Source organism: Punica granatum, chromosome 4 (assembly GCF_007655135.1).
Source record: "Punica granatum isolate Tunisia-2019 chromosome 4, ASM765513v2, whole genome shotgun sequence".
Classification (NCBI taxonomy): Eukaryota; Viridiplantae; Streptophyta; class Magnoliopsida; order Myrtales; family Lythraceae; genus Punica; species Punica granatum.
In genome coordinates this window covers 15,157,991-15,175,122 of record NC_045130.1, presented here as the reverse complement: position 1 = coordinate 15,175,122, position 17,132 = coordinate 15,157,991, and the positions used below count along the sequence as shown (strand labels likewise).

At 35.8% G+C, this 17,132-nt stretch overlaps 1 protein-coding gene across 1 annotated transcript; it reads right to left on the bottom strand.

Moving 5' to 3' along the window:
- Window positions 1-8,079: 8,079 nt before the first annotated feature.
- LOC116204167 lies at window positions 8,080-8,827 on the bottom strand. The gene is made up of 2 exons (XM_031536242.1): window positions 8,459-8,827; window positions 8,080-8,364 (listed from the first exon to the last, which is right to left on the bottom strand). Exons 1-2 carry the CDS (start codon window positions 8,825-8,827, stop codon window positions 8,080-8,082), a joined length of 654 nt encoding a protein of 217 aa, XP_031392102.1.
- Between the last annotated feature and the right edge of the window lie 8,305 nt (window positions 8,828-17,132).

Below are 17,132 nucleotides of genomic sequence, written 5' to 3'. Positions count from 1 at the left end.
TCCCGGGTTCGAATCCCCATGGGACCACTGGAAAGCCTTTGGTGTAATTACCCGTTCTATGCGTCGCTGAAAGTTCACAGAGCTCCGGGGAATTAGTTGGGCGAATCCTGGACATACCAAGTTAGCAAAATATTCCGAAAACCCAATTAGGTTTCGACTAATTCAGTCAAGTCGGGTTGACCCGCTCAAGAGTAAAATTTCCGAGCATGAATTTTTCGCATTCACAAGAACTCAAATCCGAGACCTTGCTTAAACGAAACAAGCGCTTAACAGCTTGAACCGATCCACATTGGTATATACACATATATTTTTATACTGGTTGTGCTTTAAAGGCGAAGAGACTGTTTCGGAAGAATTTGAAAATACTGACTATTTATAATACGTATTTTATCAACATGAAAATTTTATCATACTCGATGGATATGGTACCTTAAGGCTCTCCACTGCAACTAACGTGGGTTGGTTTAGGTAATTCGATTATTAAATAAGATCTTAAATTTGAATTTTACAAATAAAAAAATCCACGATAATGTTTCACACAAAATAAATAAATAAATAAATAAAGATTATGAGAGTTTTACTTTTTAGTTCACCGACTTAATTTTTATTTAAATTAGTCGGAACTCATTGAATTTTCAGATATCAAATAATCGAGGCAAGCGTTTGTCTTACGGTAAAAGCATCTCAGATACGGTAAAAGACTCAATATGAATGTTTTCTTAATTTGTTTTCCTACTTCGTGGTTTGTATTTTATATTCTATAATTTTTTTTTGGGCCTACATTTTTTATTTTATAATTTATATTTTCTCTTTTGGTCATACCAGGCTTACCAGCCGTAGCTTGAGTGACGTCACCCCCGAGACGTAAGATGCTGACACAATTCAACCCGTGAACATAATGATAATATATATTCAATAATATTAATTTCCAAAAAAGAAAAAGATCATACCCTACACGGCTTTTGCTTTTCTTCCCGTTCTTCGAAAGGTACCCATGAGGAAGAAATTCCCCCCGTTTTTTTTCCCTACTTATTTTAATCCAACTAATTCCAGCTTGTCTTTACTCGGCTATATATATTTTTTCTTGTGGGGATTGAAATACCATTCAATTTGGGTATTGTGAGAAACATGTTGGAGCAGTGCGTAGATGGGACCCTAAATGATATCCATGTATTTAATTACAAGAGTTCTCATGAGGTCGATTCAATTTAGCTGAGTAATTTTCAACTAATTATGGGGTTAGTTTAATGATAAAAAACAGTTCCGATTTCTTGATTTATGCATGGATCGAATACGTTCATTTCCTTCACTTATATATATATATATATATTTTAAGAAGTATACATCAGCTCCCATATATTGATCGAAGAGTGTGATTATTAGATATATCTCGTGAAAGATAGTGAGAGAAAGCATCTTTTATATTTTCAATATTGACAAAACTTACAAGAAAAGTTGAATAAGAAGATTAAGCAAAATGAATTCGGCTTTGTAATACTTCTGATTTTCTTGAGTATTACTTTTGTTAGTGATACATGCGTTTCACGTTATATTTAGGTTGATTTCCTGTATATTTTAGATAGAATTTTGATTGAGTCAATTGATATACTTTCTATTTTATCTTCGAGCTCCATCCTATAAATTGGAGCCTCTCATTATATTCTAGCTATGACGTCGAATACATAATTCTCTCTCAATTATTCTTCAAATTGTCAATTATATTATTGATTCGAGTTGCTTCGCAATAATGACTATAGTAAAATAGGAAGATGTTTTGATATGATTATTCTTATTCCCACAAAATTCAGATACTTAATTAATCAATAATTAATTTCCAGCATACGAGGGAGGGAGGGATAAAATAAATAGGATCTTATGTTTTCACTTTGTAAAATTATATTCTTTTAATTTCTTTTGGGTGAAATAGATTCATATTTATAGTCCGGAAAAAAAGACAACTATGGTGGAATTACGTACATTAATCTTTATGTCAAAGCAAATATCTTTACGCTTTTAAGTATTTGTCTTCAGCATGAGAGCACATGCATGATGCAACAAAGAGAATCCCATTTTTGCGGTGCAAACGAAAAGGAAGGCCACCCTCATCAATTATACGTCAAGTGGAAATTACTATTTTCGGTCACCCAGTTTGCGGTGCGCATATTCAATAAATCCGAGGTTTGATTGATTCTTATCGGGACTGACTTAATAGGTACTCCGGCTAGTAGTTTTTAGGCAACATAGTCGATGAATCAATGGCTGCTGACAAAGCTACCTAAAAATTGACAATGGCGTGGTATAAATTTGTGGTCTTAGTTTGGGATTCATTATGGGACCAGTTGACGAATGACGAGGGTTTCAAATCCAACATCATATACTTATATACATACATATATACATAATTATATTCGAGCACGTTAAGCATCATTTCCACAAAACTATATATGCTTATATGAAAGTTTATTATTTTCTGCGACTATGCGAGCCTCAAAGGTCAGACGCAAATTAAAAATGGACCAGATCAATATAATCTATCGACAACATGCAAACTCAATTTTTTTTCGGAAAAAATGATATAATGCAGTGATACACGCTCTTACTTAAAAATTAAAAGATTTCAAATTCGATTATCATCCGTGAAACTAATATTTCCTTCTATTAAGCTTTCTAATGAATTATGCTCATGGGTCTACCTTATTAAAAAAATACAATTTTTTTTGGGATTACACTACCTTATGGTCTCTATATTGTAGACTGAAAATACTTTGTTATAACCAACAAGAATTGATTCAAACGGTTTGGCGCTTATTTCTTTTTAAGTAAGGTCTTAAGTTCAAGTATTGTGAATAGAAAAAATTCATATTGGGTACCTACAAAAGTGTTGGTTGAGTAGTAAGCAACTCACCTCTGTAAGGAGGAGAATACATGTTCGAACCCCGGGAAGCGCACTTGTTGGGAGGGAGAATAACCTTTAATGCTCGATCTCCCGACTGGATTAGTCAGAACCCATTGGGCTTTTGGATACCAAGGTACACACCGAAAAAAAAAATCATATTGGGTGAATTTTACCTCATAATGGACCGACGTGACTCAAATGAGATTAATCGTGACTTTTTGAACTTCTGATTACTAGAGTACACATCGAAAAATACTTCATTATATACAATAATAATATTCTAAAGTACCTCAACGGGAAATGTGATGCATGTTTACTCTGGTAAATAAATAACTCAAATAATAATGAAATCATTTTTTTCGGAGTATATTCTGGTGTTCAGAAGACTAACGAGTTTCGATTGATCTAGTTTGAGTCCGCTCAAGTCAAAGAATAAAATTCTCCGGATAAAAGAGAATAATGAAACTAATTAATTACAGAACCGGCTGTTTCGGGATTCTCCTCGTAAAACGGGTTGCCATTCAATGTTTATATTTTGTTGTTAATTTCTATATAGATTTTGTTTTTTTTTTTTGCCGGGGTAATTTCTATATAAATGTTGAAGGAAGAAGTTTCATAGTTGGTTCGGGGACGTCAATAATTATTGTGCGAGATTATGAACAAATCAATACCTTAGGACTTTCTCCATCAAAAAGGGGAAAAAAGAAATTTGGACTTTCGGAGGAGTGGAATTAAATTAATAATACCAGAGACCCGTCCAAGAAATGAACTCTTTACCGAAGAAGAAGACCGAAGTTGATATCCCTTCCCTACGCGTAAAATTGGAGAAGCGCGGATATGGATCTTCTTCTTCTTCTTCTCCAGAAGCGTGGATGTATGTCTCAATCTTCCAGATGTATGTCTCAATCTTCCATACTTCACTTGGAAAATATATCTATTTTCCATATTACGTCATTAAGTAGGAATGTACCAGGGAAAAAAAAGGAAAAAAAAAAAGAAGAAAAGAAAAGAGGAAGCTTCATAGTTCATACTCTACTTTCTGTCCAATTTACCCCCTCAAATAATATAAGGCATGACAAGTAATTTTATTTATTTATTTATTTATTACAAGGGAGGTATATAGGTTTAGTGTAATCAAATAAAATTCAAATAGTTAATAATGGGGTACGAGTAGTCGTACTCGATATCGAATTTGGAACCTTTCGATTACCAGATGAGGGTTTACGTTACTACGCTATACATTCTTTTGATAATACATGATAAGTAATTTATATCTAGTGGGTGCACGTGTTTTTTTTTTCTATTTATTTTATTGTTTTCTTCTTATTACAAGGAAGGCCATAGTTCTAGCACTACATAAATAGGGGAAGTGAGGAAATAAAAAGAGAACTGCAATTTCTCCCCTTAAATAAGGCATGGCAATTGATGAATTATGCCATTAGTGTGCGTCCGTGTTTTTCATTTTCTTTCTATTTTTTGTATTGTTTTCTTCCTATTACCAGGAAGGCCATAGGGAAAGCGGGAAAATAAAAAAAAGTACGAGAAATTTCGCCGGTAATTGAACTCAAAATCTCGTAATATCAAGTCAAGAGCATTGAATTTGCACCGAAACTTTTTTTTTAAAATTTTTTTTTTCCAATGGTGTATAATTTCATACATAAATTCATATTATAACCCGGTAAACCGTGAGCTAAGTTAATAGTGAAAAGAATGGCAATGTTATGTATTTCTCTCTATAATCCTAGTGAGGGATCTGAGCAAGAATACCATGACGACACGGGCCCAAGCTCTTACACCTGGATCACTTCGAGTTGGGTCGAAATGGGACACGAGGGAGGAAGAAAACAAAATAAGTTTCCTTGAAACCTAAATGGCCACGTGATCCTAATTAGACATTGTACTTGGTTACGTATTGTACCTTAAAATGCGCGCATGATCTGCTACTCATCTTTAAAGTTCACCATGTCGGAGTAGTCTTCCCGGGTGCTCTAAGATCATTGCATTGGTGTTTAATATTCGATCAACAACGCCATTATATTTATACTAGCTATTACACCCACACATAGCGCGGAACTGTTATTTACCAAGAAAAAAGCATTTTTTATTACTTAACTTGATCATCAAAAAATATTAATTAGTTTATGAGTATAGAATTTACTCTTTTATCTCATGTAGCTTGTGATATATTATTATTATCCCATCATCAATTATTCCATTTGGTGAAAATTGTGAAAACATTTTATATATATAACGATTATGATTATTATTTTTCTTCTTAACAATTACCCATTTTGTAAAAATTCTGAAATTTTTTGTATATAATAATAATAATAATAATAATAATAATAATCATCATCATCATCTTCGTCGTCTTTCTCCCTAGCAATTATCCAATTTAGTGAAAGATGTAACCAACATGAGTTGATTCAAGTAGTTTGGCACATGTTTTCCGTAAGTGATATTTCGAATTTGAGTTTTGTAAATAGAAAAAATTCATAATTTGGTTAATAATTAATTTTGTCATTATTGTTCTTGTCCATGCCATTTAGTTTATTATAACATTTTTTCCTAGCAATTATCCCATTTGGTGAATTGGTAAAATTAGTGAAAGTTATTATTATTATTTCTTGTCCCTATTATTTTATCCTATTAATATTATTACTATTTTTATCCCAAACAATAACAACTACAACAACAAAATTAATGATGATGATGATGATATTAATTTAAAAGAAACAACATTTTTTTGTGGGAGTAATAATAAAGATGATGATGATAATAATAATTTTAAAAGAAATAATATTGTTTATGGTGAAAGTTGTGAAAGCTTTTGAGCATACCAATAGTTGATGAATGAGAAGATTGCAGGAGTCTTTGGGCAAATGACATGCAATCACTCTCTCCCCAACAATTATATATAGATCCGAATGAAAGCAATGGGGCAAGAGAACGAGTAGTATTTGTTCAACCGCGCCATGTCGTGTCTAGCTATATATATGTGTGTATGTGTGTGTAATACTAATGTTGGATATGTTTCGCCCCTGTCGTGATGGGTAGTAATGTTATAACAACTGATTAAAATTAATCAGCAGGATCTAAGACACTATCTGATCGACCAAATCTTGTAATATTGCTAATGCCGGATCTATATATTCATACACTCACTACATGTGATAGAGACCCTCCTATACGTGTCTCTGTCGAAATATTGTGTTAATGGCAGTCAGTGTTGTGTTTCATTCACCTAATGAAATGTGAGAAAGGAGGAGTAGGTAGGTTTGAGGCCAGAGCGAGGCCGCAGCCCCTGTGATTTTATAAAGGGAAAATATATATTTTGTCCTATAAATTTAATATTTAGTCAATTTTAATTTTATAAGTTTTAAAAGTACCGAATCAGGTCTATATCTTTATACTGTATGTGCGCACCCAAATTTCATCTCGTCGGGACACGCGTGCGCGTGCCTATGCAACGCAGTTTGGGAGTGTCCACCTTCCCGGGAAAGCGCGACGGACGCACGTGAGAACGAGTCGTCACTTGCCATTTTACGACCCGAAAGTCGAGGGCCGGCAAGTTACCCGGGTCTAGGGGTACGGGGTACACCTAATTGCTAAGGCATATGGTCTGCGAAACCCGAGGTTTCGAATTCGGGGGTTCTGTTACATGCGAGCCTATATCTCGCACGCCCTATCGGTACTCTAACTTGTCTAGACTTGCCATTTTAATTTAATTACTGCTTAATTAAGTTCCGCTCATCTTACGCGTTCCATAATCGGCCGTAACAGAACTGTTGATGTGTACTTGACCTTATCAATTTTGATCACGTGGCAATTTCTTATTGGTTGAAATTTAAAATTTAAAAGAAAAATAAAATAAAATAACAAAAACAAAAACAAATAAAAATAAAATAAGTTATTAAAGAAAATAGAATGAGGGAGAGGAAGGCGGCTCCGATTGGGGGAGGGGTGCTCCCCCCTTCCGCCACCCCTCCCTCCCTCCCGAGGTCGCCGGGAGGGAGGGGTGGTCGGAATCTAGTCCCCTTCCCTTTTTATTTTTATAAATATTTTATTTTATTTTTATTTGTTTATTTTTTTTTAAATTTCAACGGATAAGAAATTGTTACATGATCAAAATTGACGGCAATCAAGTCCAAGTCACAGCTTCGTTACGGCCGATTATGGAACGAATCGAAAGTATTTTATGGAATAAACATATAAGAATGATTCAGCACTTTCAAAAATTATAATATAAAAACTGACTGAATGTTAAACTTGTACGATCAAAAATGTCTTTTTTTTCATTTTGAAAATCATATATCATCTTTATAAATCACCTCTTAATTATCAGGACTTCTAACCTACACTATGCGTGGATATTATAAAATAATGATTAATCATGGGATTTTTTTTTCTTTTTTGAAAATTTGGAGCAATTTTGGATTTCGGGTAAGAGTTGTTATTATGCTTGATGTTTAGAGTTATCGATCTTTGTGAGAAAGTGGTTGGAGATTTTTCAATTTTTTAATGATCGGATTTATAGAGATAAGAAACATGTAATTTGTTTATAATATCCTAATATGGAAATTATCTGACAGTTATAAAAATAAAACTCTCCCTTAATAAGAGTATATTAGAGCATGACTCATGCTAAGCGCGGAATAAAAATAATTCTATATTGAAAATTGTAGATACCTAAGTGAGATGTTACGTAAATTATTTTTCGTTATCCGTGCTCACACAAATTTTTAGGTATCAATTTCATTGCAAATAATACTAAAAATTACAAAAAAAAATAAATAAAAGGGATTTTGCATGGTGTTTAAGTTATTAGAAAGGAGAGAGAAAAAAATTTAATGTAAGATAGAGACGTGACATGTGAAAGAGACGTGAACTGAGAGAACTGTTGGCAGTCGGAGAAAATTATGGAAAGAATGAGAGAGAGTATTTTATAGAGTTAGATATGGTTTTGGTCCTTGAAAGATACTAGAATCAAGGGTTTGATCCCGAAAAAATTTTTGCCATGGTTTTCACCCTTCAATCACCATTCCGTTAGATATTTTAGTCTCGCTGTCTACTTGCGCGTGCCAACCGTGACGAAAATCTCACGTGGCGAATGAGTTGGATTTAACTCCGTTAACCACCGCCAAATTGCCAAAAACGACACCGTTTGTCTTTTTCGAACAGCTTCAGAACACTTCTTCGTGCTCGTGGCTTCCGAAAGATGAAGAGGACAACGACAAGCGGGAGTAGATCATGACGAAATCAAAATCCAAGTCCCTGAGGAGGGGCATGTTGAGGGAGGAATCCGAGGAGCTCGAGGCGTTGGAGCCTCTGTTGAGGAAATTCTTGAAGGATTTCGGGTTCGAAGATGAAGACGACGTCGAGTTCCTACAAGACGCAGTGGACTCGGCGGGGGCCTTGGCATTTGCTTCTGAGACTGCTTCTTTAGGCCTAGGAGCTCCCTCAACCGGCTGGAACACCTCGGAGCTTTGGGAGAGGAGAGTAGAGATCCATGGCGAACATATCGATACTTTTGTGCCTCTTCGCCAGATCCGGTGAGCTGACCTTCATCGAGGTCACGACCCTAATAGAGGGCTTTAGCAGTGACACCTGGAGCGGCACGAATTTCCCGTTGGAGAAGAGCTCGTCAGCGGGCAGCATTGCCACCGGATCTTCAAGGCAGAACTCGAAGTCCCCGCCGGACGGCTCTGGATCCGGATCCGGAGGCTGGTGAGAGGTGAGGCTGGTGTCCCTCGACTGCTGCTGAGGAGGAGACGGGGGTTGCCTCTGGAATGTGGTGGTAAAGGACATGGAGTAGTCGTCGTTAGGGGTGAAAGAGAGGCGGGTTTGGCTGAGCCAGCCGTAAGTGGGGTAAGACGGGGCGGGGAAGTTATCCGGCGACATGCCGATGTTGTTGACGCAGGCGGAGGCCATTGCCGGAGATCATGCAGGGGAGGGGTGGGGGAGGACCAAATGATTGTTGCGGTAAAAGTTCTGAACATGTCGAAGAGGGGAGCAATCGAGAGCTTCTTGGCTGAGTGTGAGGCCCTGAGAAACATCCGACACCGCTATTTCGTCAAAGTACTCACAGCCTGTTTAGGGATCGATGGCAGAGGCAATGATTTCAAGGCCCTCGTTTACGAGTTCATGGTAAGTTAGCCCTTGCCCTGAATCAGAGAGAGAGAGAGAGAGAGAGAGAGAGAGAGAGAGGGAGAGAGAGAGAGAGAGAGAGAGAGAGAGAGAGTTTTCAAGGAAGACAAACGGCGTCGTTTTTGGCAATTTAGGAGTGGTTAACGGAGTTAAATCCAACTCATCTGCCACGTGAGATTTCCGTCACGGTTGGCACGCGCAATAAGACGGTAGGACTAAAACATCTAACGGAATGGTGATTGAGGGACGAAAATCATGGCAAAAATTTTTGAGGGACCAAACCCAAGGTAACGGTATCTTTCAAGAACCAAAATCATACCTGATTCTATTTTATATAATGATCAATTTTTTTAACTGAGTGATTTCTTTTTAAATTGGTGATTGAGTAATTTTATCATATTTATTGTTTGTATTTTAATGAGTGGAGGTTACAAAACACGAATCTCCCTTAAATAGATAGTATAGATTATATTAGATAATTTCAAGATAATTCATTATTTGATACATTTTCGGTTAATGAAAGCAAATGAGCCTAAGTCTTAATGATGAAAATCTACCCTAGTAAAATACCTACTAATTTACGTCGAGCTCGTTCTTTTCTAATATGTTTCTGTTTGTCCACAAGTTGAAATTATTAGGGTCCCCGTACCGCGGTAGCACTACTAAAGATTAATGGGAACGATGTATTTGGTCCATAAATTATATTTCTGGGTAGTCAAATGCTTGATGGGTTCATTTTCTTTCTATCTTCCCTTCAGTGCCCTTTACAATCAGCTGGCGCATATAATTGGGCTACAATTGATAGGGCTAAATTACGACATCCTACAACAACAACAACCAAGCTCCTCTTTTTCTCCCCGGCCCCTCTCTCGTCCCGTCGTTAATCATGCCCATCTGAATCGAACAAGAATATGTCTATGTTCGCGATTTTTTTTTCCTTGTATAATACGGGACCGGCCGAGTATGTTCTGATTTAGTTTGACATTATGGTTTAGTACCTTTTTCAGATAAATCTTCCTTAATGCCGACTCTCGCAGCTGTGTCCTGCATCTTATAGCTAGCATCAAACCCCTTCTGATAATCACTTATTTCAATTCTTCACTATAAGCAAAAGGTCGGATATTATTTCATGTCAAGTTGACATCGACACATGTTAGATAGGATGTGAAACAGACAATAACTAACCCGCAATGACACCCTTCTACTATATCATGCATGCTAATGAGACATTATTACATGCTAACACATTCACCGGTCAGTTTAACCTTAATTTTAAGTGAAATAGTTAAAGGTTTTTTCGTTATGATCTCTCGTATATTCATTCAGCTTAGTTCCACACAAGTTGTAAAAGCTTCTACTGACCGACTAAATTAGTTTCTGCCTAGAGACATGATCTCAACATGTTTGGCCTAGTGGAACGTAACAGCCCAATGGCCATTATGGCCACCAACTTCGACATATTTCAAACTTCACCACTTATATCTCTGCATACAACCCCATACGCATTTGTCATTAAAGAACAGACGGCACGGCTTTAGGGCCCAAAGAGATGTGACAGAGGTTCCATATTTGTTGTAATATTCAAAATATCAAAAGAGAATTAGAAAGAGGTGGACAAATTATATATCATATATGTGTATCCATCTTTACACGACATGAAATATCCACTTTTCTTTTTTCCCCTCTGAATGACTTGAAACCTCAACCAGATGTATTCGAAGTTAATTCCATATATGCGATGCATATCTTCATTATGACTCCGTTTGAACTTGGTTCGGGACATGTGAATCGAATGATCAGGCGGTGGTGCTTCACACATATATACAGGGGCGAGGCTAAGATTTCCATTCAGGGGGGCAAACTCATACTTTTGGGGTAAAATTTAAAAAATTTAAATTTCAGGGGGACAAAATACTAATTTTATATAAAAAAAAACTCATAATTTTGGGATAAAATTGAAAAAAATCAAAGTTCAGGGGCAATTGCCCCCCTGCCATAACATTGGCTCCGCGCCTGCATATATATATATATATATACCCTGGCATTTGGAATTCATGAATCAAGATCTCATAAAGCAGTGGATTGTCCGGAGTATTCCTTTGTGTCATCATTAAATGCAAAGGAAATCAAGTTGTAATAAGGCTTTCACGATCTATGGCGGGGCAATAAGTATCAATTCCCACCAACACATATATATAAATATTAATGGACCGCACGCCCATGTCAAGCTGGATGACATCTATAGAAGGATGTCACTTGGTGATGACACACATGAAATACTCACATTTCCTTTAGGGGCCGTTTGGTTCGCCGATTGTTAAATTACAAGGAATGTGAAAATTACAAAGAAAATTTAATTATGGAATCATTTTAGGTGAGTTAAAAGTCGAAAGTAAGATTGTTTCGTAAATATATTAGATTACATGGAATGTGGACGATAATATAATATATGATTTATTTTTATAGAGATAAAATGTGGGATTCACAGTCATAATCCGAGATTACCAAGTGTTTCAACCGTAAGGACTTTCCCAACTACACCTGTAAAATCCTAACCCGGAAAAATGATTTCCTAACCACATTCATTAAGACTTTACATCCAAACGATGTAAAATAGGTCATAATCTTCGAATTTTTTTGGAAATATCCGAAGAATACTTCGATCCAAATAGTGCCTTAGAGGCCGTTTGGTTCGCCGATTATTAAATTACGGGGAATGTGAAGATTACAAAGAAAATTTAACTGTGAAATCATTTTATGTAAGTTAAAAGTCGAAAAGTAATATGATTGTATTTAGTAAATATAATGGACTGTACACTCATGTCAAACTGGATGATATGCATAGAATGGTGCTGCTTGGTGACGACACACATGAAATACACACATTTCCGGAGCCGTTTGGTTCGCCGATCGTTAAATTACAGGGAATGTAAAGATTACGATGAAAATTTAACTATGGAATCATTTTAAGTGAGTTAAAAGTCAAAAACTAAGATTGTTTGGTAAATATATTGTAATACATGGAAATGTGGGTGATAATATAATGTATGATTTATTTTTATAGAGATAAAATGTGGGACTCAATGGTCATAATCCCGAAAATACCAAGTATTTCGATCGTAAATTTTTTTTCCAATTACACCCGTAAAATCCTAACCCGGAAAAATGATTTCCTAACCACACTCGTTAAGACTTTACATCCAAAAGACATAAAATAGGTCATAGTCTTCGGATTTTCCCGGAAATATCCGAAGAATACATCGATCGAAATAGGGCTTTAGGGGCCGTTTCGTTCGCCGATTGTTAAATTATGGGGAATGTAAAAATTACAAGGAAAATTTAACTATGTAATTATGTTACGTGAGTCAAAAGTCGAAAAGTAAGATGGTTGTATTTAGTAAATATATTGAATTATATTGAATGTAGATGATGGTATCATATATAATTTATTTTTATAAAGATAAAATGTGGGATCCATGGCAGTAATTCGAGAATACCAAGTTTTGGGACCATAAAAACATTCCCAACTACACCTGTAAAATCCTAACCCGGGAAAATGATTTTCTAACCACACCGGTAAAGACTCTACATCCAAATAATGTAAAATAGGTCGTAATCTTCGAATTTTCATGAGAAAATCCGAAGCATACATCGATCCAAACAAGGAGTTATTGGAAATGAGGTCTAATGCTTCCATACTAAAACCCTAATTCCTAATAAACAATTTTTCTCGACGCTTCTCATCGCGATGCATCAATACAAGCGTAACGGAAAAACGCTTCTGCCAATGCAAACTAGCTATGTGTGTGTGAAAAAATTCGGTCCATGCCTATGTATGATATTGAACAAATACCCCGTTCAATTACAGGGCATTTTCCGACACGCACAATTGTCTTCAACGATGTACATAAGTAAATCGACGCTGGGTACATATCTATATATATGCTGATATACAAGTGTCAGGGATTAAAAGAACTTTTTCCCGACACAATTTTTTGGATAGGAGCCTAAACCATGAAGGAAGAGGAGTAATCCTTAAGTAACTTTTTTGGATGATTCATCTAGATGTCACCTTTGTCTATAATTTTCATATTGCGAGAAAGAAAGATATATATATATATATATATTATGTATATTCTAGTATCCGAAAATTTAGAAGATCCTGATTAATCTAATTCGAGCAGGTTCAGATTAAAGGATGAATCTCTCACATTAATCAAGTACTTTCTTTATTCACAAAATTTGAAATTAAAACCTTATTTGGGAATATATACCTAACCCTTTGAACCTCTTGCAATTTATTTTTTCTTTCATAATACTTTCCTCTTTTCCAAGAGATAAGATCTGAATAAATCTCGTAGCTTATAAAGAGAGCCTTCGAGTGGAAAATCTATGACTGAATTGTGAAAATTGATACCATTAAAGGCAGACAAATAATAAATAATTGAACTAAAAGTTGCTTTCTCATTGCGCAATTGATATATTTTCTTTTTCTACACTCGGCCCATTAGAAATCTACAAAGTTATACAAAGAAAAGGTCATTTGTTGCATATAAGGTCGTGGAGATTCTTGGAGAGGGGCCGAAGTTTTTCAATAGTTACATAAATTATTATTGTTAATATCGGGAATTAAGTTTGTTAAGGCACGATGGGAAGTATACATGATTGTTATTATTGTTATAGTTTGATGGATGGGACCAAGCTTGATAGCCTTGTTTATAATTCTCAACTTACCCTCCATTTGGATTGAGGGGAGGGGGGAAAGGAAATGGAGAAGCCGGAAAGTTGTATGAGAATTTTTAGGTTGCGTTTGGTTTCATAATAGAATTTTAAAATCAGATTTTGATTTTGATTTTGAGTGGAATAAATGGGACTCACCCTTTGACTTTGTATGAGTTATGTTGTTTTGTTGTGGAAAAAAGTGATATAAATGGGGCCCACTCTTTCACTTTGTATGAGTTATTTTGTTTTGTAATGGGTAGAGTTAAGTTAGAATTGTAATTTTAAAATTGCATCCACAATCCAGAAAAATCCTATATAACTGTTCCTCTCTTTCCCTTGCTTTCCCTTCTGGCAAAATGTAATGTTTTGTTATAAAAGTTTGATAATTGTATCATTAACCGTTATACTTAATTAATTGTTAAATCTTCCTAGTCCAAGTACGTAATTTTTTTGAGTATCGTCTTTTCATTGAAACAACCTCAAAGGTGAGACCACGAGTCTTACTGCTTGTGCATATGGCCAATTGATTGGATTAGAAAGAAGCTGAGAGTGAATTATGCTTGATTACAAGATCAAATTTAACTTTACATTTTCATTAATTTAATAACACAATTATTACTTTTTTTTTATTTTTTTCTTCAAATTCATCCCATGCTTTTTCTTATCTATTGTTGTAATTAATTTTTTAATATTAAATTCCTTTAAACTATTTAATATTTTTTTCCTTAATTTAACAACCCAGTCATTATTTTTTTATATTTTTCTTCTTTAAATTTTCTCACATACTTTTGTCAATTACTTTTGTTTTCAATTTCTCAAATCAAACTAAATCAAATTTAATTCCGTTACCAAACGCAATATTAGTAATTTCATCCCTTGCCTTTAACTGCCAAATTAACTGCTCCTACAATTCTCTCTTTTTTTCCTCCACTCTCTCTTCCGTCTTCCTTTCTCATTTCCCACATTAGTTCATTAACTTTTTTAGGCTAAAATTTCTTTGTTAATATCATTGCATCATTTTTTAATTAAAAATTTACATTGCCTTTGATTATGGAGTTGAACCCAACTCCACTCCATTCGCTTATTTTTAATTTTCTTCTAAAAGAACTCTTAACTTTATTTTCTTTGAAAAACTACTTCAACCCCCCTCTCTCCTCCATGGCACTTTCCTGCATGGCCGATTCCTCTCCGCCTCTTGCCCACCCTTTATAATTTTTTATAAAAAAAATTTATGGGCAAAGATGCTGTGGTTCGAAGCACAAGGGTTTCGATTGAAGCCCGTTATTGTCATTCGAGGAGGGCTTAGAATGAAGCCCCTGTGCTACGAATCGAAGCAACAAGGCTCCAATCACAACCTTTTCTTCTAAAACGACCCCAACTTTTTTTTTTTTTTGAAAAATTGCCCCAATACCTCTCTCTCTCTCTCTGCCCCAACTTTATTGTGCTTCCAATACCTACAAATACGTATTTATCAGATAAGATAAATTCAAGTTGGAACTTGTCTATGCTCGCTCAGCTGCAAACTTCACATATCTTTCGATCTCTTTTAGTCGAAATTGAAGCATAGATATCTCTAATGGTGAGGAAATTGCATGTGCGGGTGAGACCGATCGAAGGAGAGGGAGAGAACGAAGTTAAAATTATAAGGGAGAGACATACACATTTGACAGATCATACAAACCGCTTGTCGACTCATACAATATTTTTATCAAGTATATTACCAATTATTAGCTGAACAGGGGAAAAGTTTCCCTTTTTTTTCGGTGTAAGGGAAAAAAAAATAGGAACTGATGAAAATTACACGTCAATGAAGAGAAATATAGCATAAAGTCAAAAATCTATAATATCCAATGCAATCATATATTAGTACAAGCAACAGAACGTGCAACAGTTCTGTGATAAACACCTTATGATATATAATTAATAGTGTGATTTTTTTTTTGCCAAGTTATCCTAGCGATGGACTATCGCCCTGGCTTTCGGCTTCTGCTCTCTTCAATGATTCGATCTCTGCGGTGGGGAGGAGAAGCAGAGGGAGGAGAGCAAAGCAGCGTTGCAGAAGAGAGAGAGCAGAGGAGACGCGGGAGAGAGAGAGAGAGAGAGGGGGGTGGGGCACATCCTAAAAAATATTCAAAATTTTGGGGTCAACTTAATATTTCATAAAATTTAGAAACGGGATGAGTGGGATGGAGTTGGGTACCTAGGGAATAAATGAGCCGAGCCGAGCCCAAATATACTAGGCTCGAGCTCGGCTTATTTATTATTTCACGAGCTTTGGCCCGAGCTTGAGCTCGCACAAGCCTAACTCTTGCTCCAGAATCATACGGACTTGACCTTTAAAAAATTACCCATGTGACAAAATTGTGTTATCTATATGTTTATTTAGAATAATTTAAAATGACTTACATAAAAATATAATTTATATTTATATAACACCGCGCATACCACGGGCGGGGGCTCTTGTTGTTACCAGAAAAGGGAGACATTATTATCGACGGATCATGAAAAACCAGTAAATTAAACCCCTCATGGTAATCCTTGGGGCCCATCTCTTAGTTCAATTTGGGCCCACTGAATTTGGAAATGTTACAATGGGCATCTGGAAAGGCCCACGGGACCCAACGCTGTCCCACCTCTCACGACGATGGCCAGCTCTCTCACTGCCATCGACTTTTGGCAGATTAATCAATCTAAATAGCAAATATGGGACCATTACAACAAAACCCTAGTCTTTCAGTTTCAGATATCAATCCATTATAATCGTGAGGAAATCCACCACATTATCTGGAGATCAAACGTCAGTCGTGGAACCCCGGATGTTCTCGATCTTACCGGATTCTGCCAGAGTAAACAACTCGTCCATACTAATAATTCTGATCCCGAACAAATATGATCTCATCCTGAATGCATAGGACTCTCCCTTGGAGCATCGCATTTTGCCTAACGTAGAGATTATGAACGAACAATTTATACATTTTTTTTCTTTTCCCTTTTTGCTTGAACTCTTCTTATCTCCTCCATATAGACATAAAATGATGCATTTAAGTAGTTCATAGGATATGCTGATGAATCTTATAATGAACGTCCATTCTGGGGTCCAATTTCGTCGATCTAATAACATCCCATGACTAGCCATCGGATGAAAATTAAGTGCTCGTTGGATTTTTGTCGTCTCTTGACACATTCTTCCACCATGTATATTGACTTGGAAGTTCCTAACCTTATGCATCGATAAATAAATATATAGTAGCTAACAATATAGTCACGAGTCCATTAATGCCAAGTTGCCAACTGACCCAAGTCGTCCTAATAATTCAACTTCGACTGCATCCAGAAATCAAATGTGCTTAATTATATAGACAAAAGA

What these genes read in the sequence shown, in the direction of transcription:
- LOC116204167 (XM_031536242.1), bottom strand. Translation starts at nt 8,827, where the DNA reads ATGGCCTCCGCCTGCGTCAACAACATCGGCATGTCGCCGGATAACTTC. An exon ending in GGGTCGTGACCTCGATGAAG is followed by an intron (nt 8,365 to 8,458) that starts GTCAGCTCACCG and finishes GAGGTGTTCCAG; the next exon opens with CCGGTTGAGGGAGCTCCTAG.